At 43.5% G+C, this 15000-nt stretch overlaps 1 protein-coding gene across 4 annotated transcripts in view; it reads right to left on the bottom strand.

The window, feature by feature from the left end:
* LOC135104805 (solute carrier organic anion transporter family member 74D-like) overlaps positions 1-15000 on the bottom strand; it is a 34708-nt gene that overhangs the window by 12466 nt on the left and 7242 nt on the right. For 3 of the 4 annotated variants that reach the window (XM_064012420.1, XM_064012417.1, XM_064012418.1), the window contains exon 2: positions 5043-5248. In XM_064012420.1, the coding sequence (XP_063868490.1) occupies positions 5043-5243 (201 nt within the window). In that variant the 5' untranslated portion in view covers positions 5244-5248. Of the gene's footprint in view, positions 1-5042; positions 5249-10023; positions 10303-15000 lie in introns of those variants that run through there. The other variant, XM_064012419.1, reaches the window with a different exon arrangement.

Consider the following 15000-nt stretch of genomic DNA (forward strand, 5'->3'; position numbering starts at 1 on the left):
GACACATGGGACAGATGGAGAGATTAACTTCATGGACTCCTGGCAGCGGACACAGGACCTCTCCCTCGCCTCATTGAGTGACCTGTGACCTGCAAAACTGCCAGACGTGTTGCCTAAGTGTTTCTCGGAGCTACTTAATCGCTTATGTATTATGATGTACAACTAATTAGACTAAGATAAGAAATGGAGATATCTGTTCTGTATTGTATTATAATTATGTACTAACTAATTGAACCAGGATACTGAATAGAGATACTTAAGTGTTGAAACATATACACAAATCATGCACTCAGTACGGAAATGCCAACAAAGACACCCTGCAATCTCAATCATGACTGCTGGACCGTCCTGTTAGCTCTGTGGGTCATTGGCCATCACCATGAAGGCATTATTTCATCCGGTAAGCTTTAAACAGGCCAGTGTGTATTACTGTCTTCATCACCTCTTGACATAACCAAAAAACAGTAAATAATTAATATGTCTTCTTGTCTCTCTCAAAAACCAAACCATCGTTCTATGTAATTAGTTCAATCTAACTGACTATATAAAAATTCCTGGAAGATCAGCCATTCACTTCAAGATGCCCTGTACTGCTAGTGACGGAGACACCTGCTTAATGAAACACTGCCTAACTTTTACTTTACGGAAATAAAACTGCAGGCACTAAAAAATCTGAATGACTCAACCACTCCTTTTTTTGTCAGTGGCGTTTAAGGAAAATATACCTTCTAAGCTTCCTACTGACACCTTACAAACTCAAAGATGAAGCCACAACAGTCGAAGGGTGAAGCACTGAGGGCTGAAGGCTGCTGCTGTGTGTGTGTGTGTGTGTGTGTGTGGGACGCCTTCAACAAACTCGTCACAGATTTTCCTTGCAGCAGGATACCCTCACTACAGACCTGCTCTTTGGTGGAGAGGCGGAGATTACAAGGACAGAAGAGAACGTGGCTTTTTAGGTAACTGTTAGCTCATTCACTGCTACTTAGTACATTTGCCATTAGTCGCTAGCCACTCCGGGACATTTCTTTGAATTCTCCAGCCACTTCTAAACACTATGCTTATTAGAAACTGCAAAATCTATTCTTTCCTATACCTTTCTCCTAGCTGCATGCATGGCCGCCTCTACATCCACCTTGCTCCGCATTCTCCCACGTCTTCCTCAGTCCCCCGTCACACCACTCCCTTCCTTATTCCTCTTTTTTTTACCCCATTATTCTTGTGCTCATTTTTGCACGTGGCAATGATGGTGGTGGTGGTGGTGGTGTTCGCTATTACCACCACCACCACCACCACAAGGTCGCTCTACATCCGAGCAGCTGCGGACACAAGGCGGGGATAGTTGAGGAGGGCAGCTGAGCGTGACAGCCACCAGGACACTAAATAACATATGCAGCTTCCTTCCCTTGCGTCCCCAACACTGTGACGCTTGAAAGAGAGAGAGAGTGTGTGTGTGTGTGTGTGTGTGTGTGTGTGTGTAGGGCGAGTGTGTAAGTTGAGAATGTTTTTTTTTTTTTGTTTACACATTTCAGTTATTCATTTATTTATTCACTTTTTCGTCCATTTATCTTATTTTGTTTTATTTTCGTTATATTTTTACATGTCAAGAAGGCTGTCCAATAAAATACGTGATAAAATAAAAAAAAAAAAAAGAACAAGGATAGAAATTGCAGAATTAAGGATTTTCCCCACCCAGATAATATAAAAAAAAAAAGTTACCGAATCTTGACATTATCTACAATTCATTCGTATTTCCTGACTAACACGACACGTATAAATAAAAGAAAAGAAAGAAATGAAGCGCACAACACGGGAAGAACACAATGATTTCCTTCGTCAGTCTCGTCATGAGAGGAGAAACAGAAAGCGTGACTTTTACAGGGATGACTGAAGGAAAGTGAGGAGGAAAAGGAGGAGGAGGAGGAGGAGGAGGAGGAGGAGGAGGAGAAGAAGAACAAGAACAAGAACAAGAACAAGAACAAGAACAAGAAGAAGGGAAAGTTGAACAAGAACAACAAGATCAAGAAGAACAAAACAAAGAAGAACAATAACAGAAACGAGAAAGTAATAACGATAATAATAATAACAACAACAACAACAACAACAGGACAAGAACAAGATCAAGAAGAAAACTAAAAACTATCTGGCGCAACATATACTAAGCCACCACCACCACTACCACTACCACCACCACCACGACCACCGCCCCCTAAATCAGGCATTGACGCCCCGCTTCTAGGCACACACGCCCCTCGCTGCTCTATTGTCCCCTTCAGTATTTCTTCCTGCTCGCCTTTGTTGTGACTATTGCAGGGGAGGCTGTGGCTGCTGTGGAAGTGGTAGTGGTGGTGATGGTGGTGGTAGGCACGAGAAGAGTAAAAGTTGATAATGTTTAAAGGGAGTTTTAGTAAGTTTAGAGAAAATGTTGGTAATAATGATTTGTTTTCAAGGTGGAAGTAAAGAGATGGTGAGAAAGTAAGAATGTAAGAAACTAAGGGAAGCTGCAAGGAGACGTCAGGCCAACACGTGGCAATCTCTGCATAAAGCATACCTACCTATTTCCACCTATCATTCCCATCCATTAATGTGTCTGATCGTCTTTCAAAGCTCCCTAATGACTCACCACTAACAGCATGATGACTGAGACTGTTCCATTCATCCACCACTCTGTCTGAGAACCAATTCCTTCTCATCTCTCACTTGAATGTAACTTCCTCAAAAACTTTAGCAATAACAAGTATGTAAATGCATGACTGTATCTCCCTCACTTTACTCTCATCTGCTCCCTCTCCTGTCTTCACCCTCCCTCACCACTCACTCACTCACCCAACCCTCTCCTTCCCCTCACACCTTCACCCTCCCTCACCACTCAGTCACTCACCCAACCCTCTCCTCCCCCTCACGTCTTCACCCTCCCTCATCCACTCACTCACCCAGTCCTCTCACCCTCCCTTCCCTGTTTAAATTACATCCCCCCATCCTACCATCGCCCTCTCTCCCCTCTCTCATCTAGTCTTTCCCCCGCCCTCCCTTCAACAACCCAGCCTCCCCCTCCCCATCCCCTGCCCTAACAAGCAAACCACCGCCGCTGTGACCACGAGGCTTTTAGATAACAGGAACTGCAAAATCAGGCTAAGGCAGGATGCAGTCCTTGAAGCCATCGCCTTCTCACCCTTCCCTCTCCCTCCCTGCCGCCATTACTGCTACTGCGGCGACTTCTGCTGCTGCTGCTGCTACTACTACTGCTACTACTTGTATTTTGTGACTTTTTACGATATTTGTCTTAGGTTTCAGACTAATTACTGTAGTTAGTTAATTGATTTTGTGTCTAGCGTTAATAACGGTAATGTGGTTGTATTCGTAGTAGTAGTAGTAGTAGTAGCAGCAGTAGTAGTAGTAGTAGTAGTAGTAGTAGTAGTAGTAGTAGTAGTAGTAGTAGTAGTAGTAATAGTAGTAGTAGTAACATGACCACCAACAACGCTACCACCAAGAAGAAAACAACAACAACGAAAGTAGCACCGCCACCACAACCATTATCACCTCCACCACCACCACCACTACCAACAACAACAGCAACAACAACAACAACAACGACAACAACAACAACAACGACAACAACAACAACAACAACAACATCACCACCACCAACACAAGCCCCTCACAAACTCCTCCTCCTACAAACTCAGCCACCCACACCACAAAACACCACAAGCACCAGGAAAGGAAAAGAACACCACTACAACACAGCACCTCATCATCACAGCCCTGACAGTCTAACAACTCACTCCAGAAAGGGAGGAGAGATGGCGCTGCGGGGGTAACGAGGGCAACAAGCAGCAGCTGGAGCTCGTATGTTAGTGGAGACACCAGTATGACGAGACCAGATCCATGCCTCACGCCACGGCTGTCTTCAGGAACGGAGCAGCCAAGAGGAGCACAGAGGAGTCAAGGGAAGCCACTCTGCTTGTCTTCTGAGAGTGCCAAGGTCCGCAAGGGTTTCGAGAGAGATTCAAGGGTGTCCCAGGTGGTAAAGTCAAGAAGGAAACATTACCATGACCTTAGTTAACAGCGTCCCCACAGCAACTACACAGCCCTGCCAAGCATGCTCAATCCTCCACCAAGGAAATTAATGCTTTTCTTGCTTTCTTAGTCCCAACACTGCGTTCCTTTGTCCACAGCCCCTCAGTCCCACGCCCTCCACGTATGTCCGTCTCAGCACGTCCACAGCCACAGATTTATACATTTCTTGATCCAAACACAGGAATGTTTCTCATGTCCACAGCCCCACAGCCACGCACAGCACTGCTACACCACGCCCACAGCCACACGATCACCCCCTCCCCCCACATCTCTCTCTCTCTCTCTCTCTCTCTCTCTCTCTCTCTCTCTCTCTCTCTCTCTCTCTCTCTCTCTCTCTCTCTCAATCTATATAACCTCTGCAGCAGATTGCGAAACAAGCCGCACGTCATAAGTCACTTGCATAACCACTGTCACCGAAAGTAAGGCGCTATATAGGGAAGTAGGTCAGCGGGAGGTAAGATACGCCGGGAATACAACGGTTAATTTTTCTTGGGTATCCCCTTAAAATATTTGGTTAAACATCCGTCTTCTTTTCTCCTTGTTTTCTCCTCGTTTTCTGCGGATGTTGAATAATGGTGTTTTTTTGTAGTATTTTCACGTTTGTCCACATTCTGTTTGAGTTACTGTTTGTTGAGGAGGAGAAAGAGAAGGAGAAGGAGGAGGAGGAGGAGGAGGAGAAGGAGAAGGAGGAGGAGAAGGAGGAGACCTTTGAAAACAGTCGTGGTGATCGAGAGAGCAAAGCGCTTCAGAATACGGGTCTTTCCACGGCGATGGTAAAGAAATGCACCGCGGATGCTGACTGATGAGTGTAGATTACGAGGGAGGGCCAGCCTCTCTCTCTCTCTCTCTCTCTCTCTCTCTCTCTCTCTCTCTCTCTCTCTCTCGTTACTCTATTTTCATCCTAATCTTCCATCACCATCCTTTCTTCTCCTCCACCACCACCACCACCACCAGCATTCCCTCACCTGCAGCCAAGGGGGCGAGAAGGAGCCAAAACCACATCTGGTCTCGGCGTAGTCCTCCTCCGTGAAGATTAGCCCCCTCGCCTCCTTCACCGCCTCCTTCGACGGCTTCCAGTCCTCCTCGTCCTCCTCCTGCTGCCTCAACACGCCGAAGAGGTGCGGCTTGTTCACCACCTCCACCAGGCGCTTCAACCTCTTGCCCATCGCTGCTGCAGAAGGCGAAGACAAAGGGGGTGTTGTAGTGGTGGTGATGGTGGTGATGGTGGTGATGGCGGTGGTAATTGTAGTAGTAGTAGTAGTAGTAGTAGTAGAAGGAAGAGGAGGAGGAGGAGGAGAAGGAGGAGGGGGGAAGTTTATGGTGGATGTTGGCTATTAGAGGAGGAAGAGAAGGCCAAGGGCACGAGAATTAATAGAGTAGTAGTAGTGGTGGTAGTGGTACTGGCAGTGATAGTGGTTGTGGTGGTGGATGGAGTAGTAGTAGTAGTAGTAGTAGTAGTAGTAGTAGTAGTAGTAGTAGTAGATGTTGGCTAGTGTAGGACAAGGGCACAACAACAACAACAACAACAACAACAACAACAACAACAACAACAACAACAACAACGACAACAACAATAATAATAATAATAATAATAATAATAATAATAATATCAATAATAACCCCTCTGACAATGCTTCTCCCCCCCCCAAAAAAAAAGGAAACAAGAGAGGAACCAAGAGAAAGACAGACAAGTACATTTTCTCAAGCGTCTTCACAGTTCCTCTTTAGAAACACTTCAAGTCGTGGGCAGGAAGGAATACTGGAACAAGAAGAGGCATCCAAAGCAAACCAGTATAAGAGATGAAAGAGTGAAGGAACTGGTCAACCCTCACTAGCAAGATGGACAGAATAGGGGTAAAAGTACTTAAAATGTCTTGAGCAGCATGAAGTAGGAGTAAGTAATCAAAAAATATTACCATCAACGAATTATAACAAAGCGGAATAAAGAGAAAAATATATATACAGTTTATTGAGTCAAATCTCCCTGACAGACAGAGTTTTATTTAAGATTATAACGCATAGAAGGCAAGCCATCCTATGGAGCGTGACTGGGAGTGTGGGTGGGTTAGGCAAGCTGTTAGGAAGTTCAGGAGAGGAGGAAGGATGGAAGTAACAGTAGATGACAAACAGAGAGAAGCTACACTGCGGCGGTGAGTGAATCAAGACTGTCTAGAATACACGACCATTCCAGCGGAGGACCATTGGAGTGAGTGCTTATCCATGCGAGTGTCTAAACAGCAAGAACATAGTATATGATACTTTACACACACACAGTAAGTGGCGAAAACTTTCCTTATTTTTCCTGTTTTTTCTCATTTTCCTCACGCATAGTAGGTTACAAGAAAAGGTCACTTGAGGAAAGAAGGGAGGAGGTAGCGAAAACTTTCCTTATTTTCTTATTTTCTCTTGTTTTCCTTCACTGTACTTTTCCCTCCAGTACTCCCAGGCATAAGTGATTACTTCCCCTCACCTTTCCACTCCGTAAAAATATCAAATTAAGGTAAAAAAAAAAAATACATGAAGGTAAGTTAAGAAAATTACTTTAGAGTCAAGCCGTTTGTTTACGTTAGAAATTGTTGGAGTAACCTGATCGACTTTTTTCACATCTTTTGCATTTTCTCCGTAATTAATTAGTTTGCCTTGTTTTCCTTTATATACAAGTAACTTCAGCATTTACTTTACACGTGTAGTTACTTGGAATGACCATGGTAGCGTCCTGTCACTGTGGGGAGATGCTCGAAAAAGTACACCCTAGAATGGTCCAGACAGCAGCCTCCTTGTGTGTGACAGCAGTAGTTCTGAGTCACCCGTGGAGAGTTGAGACAGGGCAGGAGGGTGTCGTGATGGTGGTGGTGGTGGTGGTAAGGAGGAGGAGGAGCTAAATAGGATATTGGAACTAGTAATGGAAATCAGACATGACAGCCACGAGATAGATTGTAGTTAAATGGAGAGATATTCGTTGACCACCAATCGTGCAGGTACTCATGGTAACAGTGGTAGTAGTGGTGGTGGTGGTGGTGGTAGTAGTAGTAGTAGTAGTAGTAAAGACAACTCAAGTACAAAAATGGAGGAGGAAGAACATCAATAAGAGTAACACGAACAAAAACAAAAAGGAAAACAAGAAGATCAACAAGAACAGGAACAGAAACAAGTAGTAGTAATGGTAGTAGTAGTAGTAGTAGTAGTAGTAGTAGTAGTAGTAGTAGTAGCAGTAGTAGTAGTAGAAGAAATACAGTACCTAGTTGTTTACACTCCTACAGACGTGTGTAGCAACCCACCCACAATCTACGATAATGCAAACACAAAAAGCTTATCTGCATCTTATCTATGTGTGCTTAGCAAGACTGAAGGAAAGAACAAAAATACTATGACGCACACACACACACACACACACACACACACACACACACACACACACACGTAATAGCAGTCGTAATTCACACGGCTGCATCTCGTGTGTGTGTGTGTGTGTGTGTGTGTGTGTGTGTGTGTGTGTGTGTAAGTAGGTCAGAGCAAGCCTTCCATAAGTGATGCAGACATAAGTTGTAAGTGAGAAGGAATGTTTGACGGACAGGCTATTATATACGTGTGTGTGTGTGTGTGTGTGTGTGTGTGTGTGTGTGTGTGTGTGTTATCGTTAAACACACACACACACACACACACACACATTATCAACTTCCATCAGCAACTAATACAAATGTACATCCGGAAATTACAATAATAATAATAATAATAATAATAATAATAATAATAATAAGAAGAAGAAGAAAAACACGAAAAAGCGCTTGAAAATTTTCCGCAATCTCTCTCTCTCTCTCTCTCTCTCTCTCTCTCTCTCTCTCTCTCTCTCTCTCTCTCTCTCTCTCTCTCTCTCTCTCTCTCTCTCTCTCTCTCACGTCCTCCTATCCTTTATGATATTTCCAGTCATCTTTCTTAATCGCATCCTTATCTTCTCACCCTCTTTCTCATTCTTCATTTTATTATCATTCATTCTCTCTCTCCCCCTCTTCTTTCCTAACTCTCAACATCCTTTCTTTTTGTTCTCACTTTTCTATTATTTTCACTTCATTCTCCTTGTTTTTTTTTCTATTATCACTTTTCCTTTTAATTCCTAACAGGGATGATAAGTCGAGTTTTCGTGAGCGGAAGAAACAAAAAAACTTAATTTGAGTGGTATAGAACACGTTATCTAAGAAACTGTTGCTTTAAATACAATACAATTAATATTCCATTCCCTCTCGAACACTTGCTAAATGATACGCGTACGTATATCATCCAGCAAGTGCTCGAGAGTGAGTGGTATTTGCAGGAAGTGAAACGATATGTGACTCAAACTGATTAACAACTTCAACCTCTATTTGTGACCAAGCCATCATGACTGAAATGCCTTAACTGGTTTAGATAAATAATATATAAGGATCGCTTCGCATGTGTATTATTAATGCAGCAAAAATAAAAAAAAATATTTACCAATATTGAACATTGCCCATAACACTCCTGATGGTATCATCCCAATCAACTATCACAGGAAATGTAGAAGTTTGTTTACAGTAAAGTAGCGCCCCCGAGGCTTCAGTTGTGCACCGCCCCAGTTCAGTGTCATCGTGCTTTGCAGCTCTTAAAGTACTGTGTTATCGGTACTGCTAGGTGCTTTCACAGTACCATGTCCTGAAGCCACGCGCTGAGAGTTCAGGTCTGCTTCTCCAGCCTGTTGTTCCACCGCTTCCTTCCCAGCAAAAAGTGAAAATATCTTGTCTCACAAAAATGCCTTCGTGGAGGCACTGCTCGTTTATCTTATTGCGTAAACCTTTCAGAGGAGCGAAATGGTATGATGAGTGCACGGTACCAGAGCAGTGGCGTTCCCAAATGTTTGTGAGAATAATTTAATTTGATTACATTTCATAGCTCTCTTCCTCCGCCACATCTCACGTAAGCCTGTGGTCACCTTAGCCCACAGCCTCACAATACTTGGTGTACATATTCGTGTGGGCTGCAGTGTATGGCGCCCCCCATAGCAAGTAGTGCGATCCTCGGACGCTGCCTTCACATCCCTGTCACTCTGCGCCTCCCAGTCCCGCCCCCCACAGCAGATCATATCACTTCCTCAGCGAGGCATAATAGCAGATCTAATAACATCTATATAAACAACATCATCTGTTTATATATATATATATATATATATATATATATATATATATATATATATATATATATATATATATATATATATATATATATATATATATATATATATATATATATATATATATATATATGTGTGTGTGTGTGTGTGTGTGTGTGTGTGTGTGTGTGTGTGTGTACGCGAAAGTCAGCAATAAAGGCTGACATGAAGTCCTCCAAGTCCTCGAAGAACCCCAGGGCAGCATCAGAAGTCACAAAGGAGTGACCGGAAGCTGTCTTGCGTCAGTATGAGTCCAAAACTAGTCCCAAGTCAACGGTGAAGGTGAACTCCTTCGAGGTGAATCCAGGTCAGTCAGTCATCATCAGTTTGTTTATTATCAATAGGATCTACAAAAATGGATATATATATATATATATATATATATATATATATATATATATATATATATATATATATATATATATATATATATATATATATATATATATATATATATATATATATATATATATATATATATATATATATATATACATATATATATAAGTGTGTGTGTGTGTGTGTGTGTGTGTGTGTGTGTGTTCAGCAAAGAAATGTTCACTTCAGGGTGAAAAGTTCAGCAGTGACGTGATGAGAATCGCGGCTGAGGGCTGCTGGTGACGCCGGCAGGAGGAACACCCTCACGCGCACACTACAGCTTCATCGCAACTCATCGAACTCTGGCAGCGAGTTCGAGCATACACTAGCAATGAAGTTCGGGGCACCCCAGAAGGAGTCACTCACTCTCTCCGAAACCTGCTTACTTTAAACACTTTCCAGGAAGAGAGAGGTGGCGACAAGTACCGCATTAACGCGCATGAGTACGTATACGGCGTGTGCGAAGATGGCGAATACTTGTTGATGATGCAGGATCTCGTGAAGGGCGGGTGTGTGTTGCACGAGCTGTGTTCAGTATTGGAGTGGGCGGGAGCATGAACAGACTCCCCTTGTCAACAATGGTAGCCACTTTGTTGCCATCATAGCACAAAGTAGCAATTCATGCTAATGAGACACAGTCTTTACAATACTAAAACTACAAACAGCTACGTCTGTTAATATCACAATCACATACTCCTTGCCTGTCTGCCTCTCTCACAGGTTCACATTGGGGGATAAACGTCGTGGTCTGAGCGTTTTGCAACTCAAGACACCAGTACGGAACTTGGCTCATCTCCACGCTGCCTCCTACACATTCAACCACACCCACGACTTCCTGGCTAAATACCCACACTTCAAAGCAACTCCATTCATGACCAGTGTGTTGGGGGTATTTGTTCGGGTGCTCTTAGAGGGTATTATGCACAGTTCCCATGCGTGCTGAGGATCCTCGCTTCTAACAAAGATAAGCTGCTCAATAAAGTGACAGGCATTCTGACTATCAACATTAAGGAAGCAGTGTTGCGCTTGTGCTATGGGGATGACTGCACCAACAACTTCATGTTTAAATATGACAAGGAAGGCGTCGTGGAAGACTTCGCAATGATCGACTGGGGGAACGTGAGGTGGCAAAACCTCGTTACAGACCTTCTTTACGTGATCAACACATCCACGCAGCAGGATGTAAGGTGGAACCACATGAGGGAGATGCAGAAGCTTTATTACGACACCTTCACCTCCGCTGCCGCCAACCTGGGTGCAACCTTACCACACTGGAGATTCGAGGACTTCTTGGTGGAATACCGAAAGTCAACTCTGATGGGCGTGGTTTTCGCTCTCTTTGTGAACTTACTATGCACTTTCAGTATCCGCAAAATAAAAACTAAGTCAAGGCACCCTCAGCACGGCCTTCATCTCCTGGCTGAAAGTGAAGTTTGCCAAGGTTATAATGTCCATGCCGAGTTCGTGGCTGCTTAAGATGGCATAATGGATCATGAAGAAAACATAGAAACCCTATTTGGAAGAACTGACATCTATGAACAACCCTGAGATGACGACTCGTGTGACGAACTTAATAACTGAAGCCTATCAGGACGGTGTGCTGAATGAATAACCATCCCGCCCCAGCCTCTGTGTTTGTCCCACTCTCGTCACCCATTCGTCTAAAACTGTGATACCGTTACGAAGTTAAAGTAGACAGAAGAAACAAGAAAAGAAGATGGATGAATGAAGGGAATAGAAAAACGTGAAGAAGAAAGAGGGAATAGAGAAAACTAGACAAGCCCAGTACCAAGGCAGCGGATTTATTTAGGTTAGTTTGACGTGAAGTGATGCGAAGATCCACACAGAACAGACCCACACGGAAAAAGGTTATAAAACTGTGACCTTGGCCGAAGGAACCCGGATAGAGATGTAATGTAGAGGTCGGATGACTCAGATATAAACTCTTAAATTTTACTGAAGTAAATGTCGAAAATTTTACAGTGTATAATATACTTTCTCGTGGCCACTACTTCAATAATAGAATTCATACACAAACGTGCATGTTGCAGACACGACAAACCCGCTCAACACGACGCGGACTTCCTTTGTCGCTAACTTCTCGCTCTCTGAGAGAATGTCTGGCTGATGAAGTCGCAGGCGATCCACCGCTTACACGTTGCTGGCAAAATGTATGAGACCGCCAGCACTGCAGAGGCGTGGTGGTGCCAGCCGCAGGTGTCCTGGTGACGCGGGACGGTGCACTTCCAGCTGCCATGACATTGTGCACGAGTCTTCCAAGCCAAAATCTGGCCTTAGCATCATGACACCATTTGCATTAGTTGAATTACTCGTAGGTATCCTGGCATGCCTGTGGTAATCCAGACCTGTTAGTCACTATCAGTCAGCCTATACGGTAGAGGTCAAGTGGTTCCTTGTTTTATACAAACACATCACCTTGTAACGTTTCTCCGTCTGTCTCCAGGTTATTGTTTGCAAGGTGGATGTGCACCATGTGTCTGAGTGGTCTGAGTGGTATGAGTGGTCTGAGTGGTCTTTCAGTCTTGGGTTCTACAAGGATTAATCCAAATTCAAAGAAAATTACGTCACGAAATGGTCGATCACCCAGTTGAAAAAAAAAAAAAAAATCTACAATATCGTTTCTTTGGAGAGTTGTCTGTAAAAGCTAAACAAAGATTCGAGGGGCAAAGCAACACCGTAGTGAGGATGAGTTCAGGGGCATCATGTCCATCCCGCCACAAAATTATGCGTCTTCTGTGACAACAGCCTAGTCTCTACTATTTTCCTTCAAGATGTTTTACGCAGCATTGCTATACATGTGTGGGGTGCCCTGTTGTACTCTGTTCACGATACAGGAGCCACTCCGCCCTCTGGGGGTTCTGCTGTGACCTCTTACTGGCTGCCCCAGATCAGTGGAACAAATGCACTTTACAATTCTTCATTATTTCATTAAAAAATGTAACAAGCATTTGATTTACGTGTATGCTGATTATCCATCTATCATTTGCACCAAACTTGGTCAACCGAAGAATTTGAAACAGCCTTACAGGAATGTAAGCGAAGAAGAAGAAGAGAAGAAGAAATTTGTCACCTCACGGGGCTTGCATGTGTGTGTGTGTGTGTGTGTGTGTGTGTGTGTGTGTGTGTGAAACACGTGTCCACTCTTCTTTCTTTATTTATTTATTATTTTATATGTATATCACTGGGTGTGTTGGCAGCTGCCCCCTCCTTGCCACAATCTGCTGTGCGTGTGTGTATGTGTGTGTGTGTGTGTGTGTGTGTGTGTGTGTGTGTGTGTGTGTGTGTGTGTGTGTGTGTGTGTGTGTGTGTGTGTGTGTGTGTGTGTGTGTGTGTGTGTGTGTGTACTAAAAGAGAATATTTTCCTCGATGTTCCAGAGTAGTTAATGTGGAGGCAGTAGAGTGTGGCAGTACTCTACTCAGATGTAATGAAACCCGTATCACACGAAATCCAGAGAATTTCAATATTATATGGTGTGTTTCGTTGCGATCAGTCACGTAGTTCCGGAGACAATGCTTGTGGATAGTGTTACGGCTGGGGCTAGACGGGCTGATCATACAAAAACAATTCCCTTGAACAACTTTGTTCTGTTCGAAATTATATTCACAGCATGTTACAGCTATATATGATCAGATTTTTTTTTTTACATGAAATATGAAAACAAGTAACAATTTCTTTTCCCATTAACAAATGAAGAACTAATAAGTAGGTCATTAAAGAATTATGGAACATTGTACGAAAGTGGTTCATTGCTTCCTCCTGCCATTCAAAGAACCGTGGCTTCTCGATTCCTACAGAAATACCTCACTCTAGAATTTAAAGGACTGGAGCGGTCACTCTTCTCAGGATCAGGTTGAATGTTGCTACGTAAACAAACCTCCAGCAAGAAGGAAACACACACAAACACTCACACACACACACACACTTTCTCTCTCTCTCTCTCTCTCTCTCTCTCTCTCTCTCTCTCTCTCTCTCTCTCTCTCTCTCTCTCTCTCTCTCTCTCAATGAGGAAGTAAATAGGGCTAAATACTCATAGATATTTGCCCCACTTATCATTCTCTCTCCTTCAACAACGATAAGTGAAGAGGGAAGCCACGTAGGAGGAAGAAGAGATCACACACACATATTTTGGGCCTATGCTGGGGAAGCCTAGACAAGGGGTAGGTGTGGGCTGGTGAGGGGATGATAAGGTAGCAGTATCGAGGTATGGGTGTAGTGGGGACAGATGGGGAGGGGAATGGGAAAAGGCAGGGGAGGAGAGGAGAGGAGAATGAGGGGGTTAATGGACGGGGAGGTGGAAGAGAGGAAAGTGAAGAAGAGGAGAGAGGAAATGGAGGATTAGGAAGAGTAGGAAAAGAATGATAATGACGAGGAGGAAGAGATGAAAAAGAGGAAGCTGATGATAACGATGATGATGAGGAGGAGGGGGGGAGGATGAAGAGGAGGAATAGAGGAGAGATGAAAGATGAAGAGGAGGAGGAGGAGGAAAGTGAGAAAAGACAGGAAGAGGATAAGGAGGAGGAGGAGGAGGAGGAAAAGGAAGAGCGGGAGAGATCATAATTTCAGGAGGAAAAATACTACTACTACTACTACTACTACTACTACTACTACTACTACTACTACTACTACAACTACTGCTGCTGCTACTACTACTACTACTACTACTACTACTACTACTACTACTACCACCATCACCACCAACACCACCACACCATTACTACTCGGTGCCTCCATCACTGTTCATCCCCCCCCAGTTATCCACACGTCCAAACAGCATCTCTCGTCCTTTATCTACTCTGCTATCTTCCCTCTCCACTTCCTCCTGCCTCTCATACCGCCATTCAAAGGAACATCACTACAATAAACAGAAAACAAGGTGAAAGAACTCAAGTAGACTACTTTTAACAAGCTCAAATCGAGAATGAAGTTAATACGGGTATTTTAATGATTCTGCTTTGAAATCGAGGAAAAAACTGTCTTATTTTCAACTAGGTAACTTTTTAACAGGCTCTAGTGGAGGAAAAGGTTAATGAGAGTGTTTTAATGATTTTATGGGTATTTTCCTAAGAATTCTGTGGTAAGATTGAGAGAGAGAGAGAGAGAGAGAGAGAGAGAGAGAGAGAGAGAGAGAGAGAGAGAGAGAGAGAGATTCATGATTCCAGGGTAACTTAGCAAGGATTCTGTATCACTTATAAAGTTAAATAAAAAAAAAAAAAAATATATGAATGAGATGATAGCGAGGTGAAATTAGGGAAGCATGTTTCATACAGGAATTGCCACGTGTAGGCCTCATGGCTTTCTGCAGCTTCCCTTGCCTTCTTATGTTCTTAGTTAACCCTTTCAC

The sequence above is a fragment of the Scylla paramamosain genome, chromosome 11 (assembly GCF_035594125.1).
Source record: "Scylla paramamosain isolate STU-SP2022 chromosome 11, ASM3559412v1, whole genome shotgun sequence".
Taxonomy (NCBI): domain Eukaryota; kingdom Metazoa; phylum Arthropoda; class Malacostraca; order Decapoda; family Portunidae; genus Scylla; species Scylla paramamosain.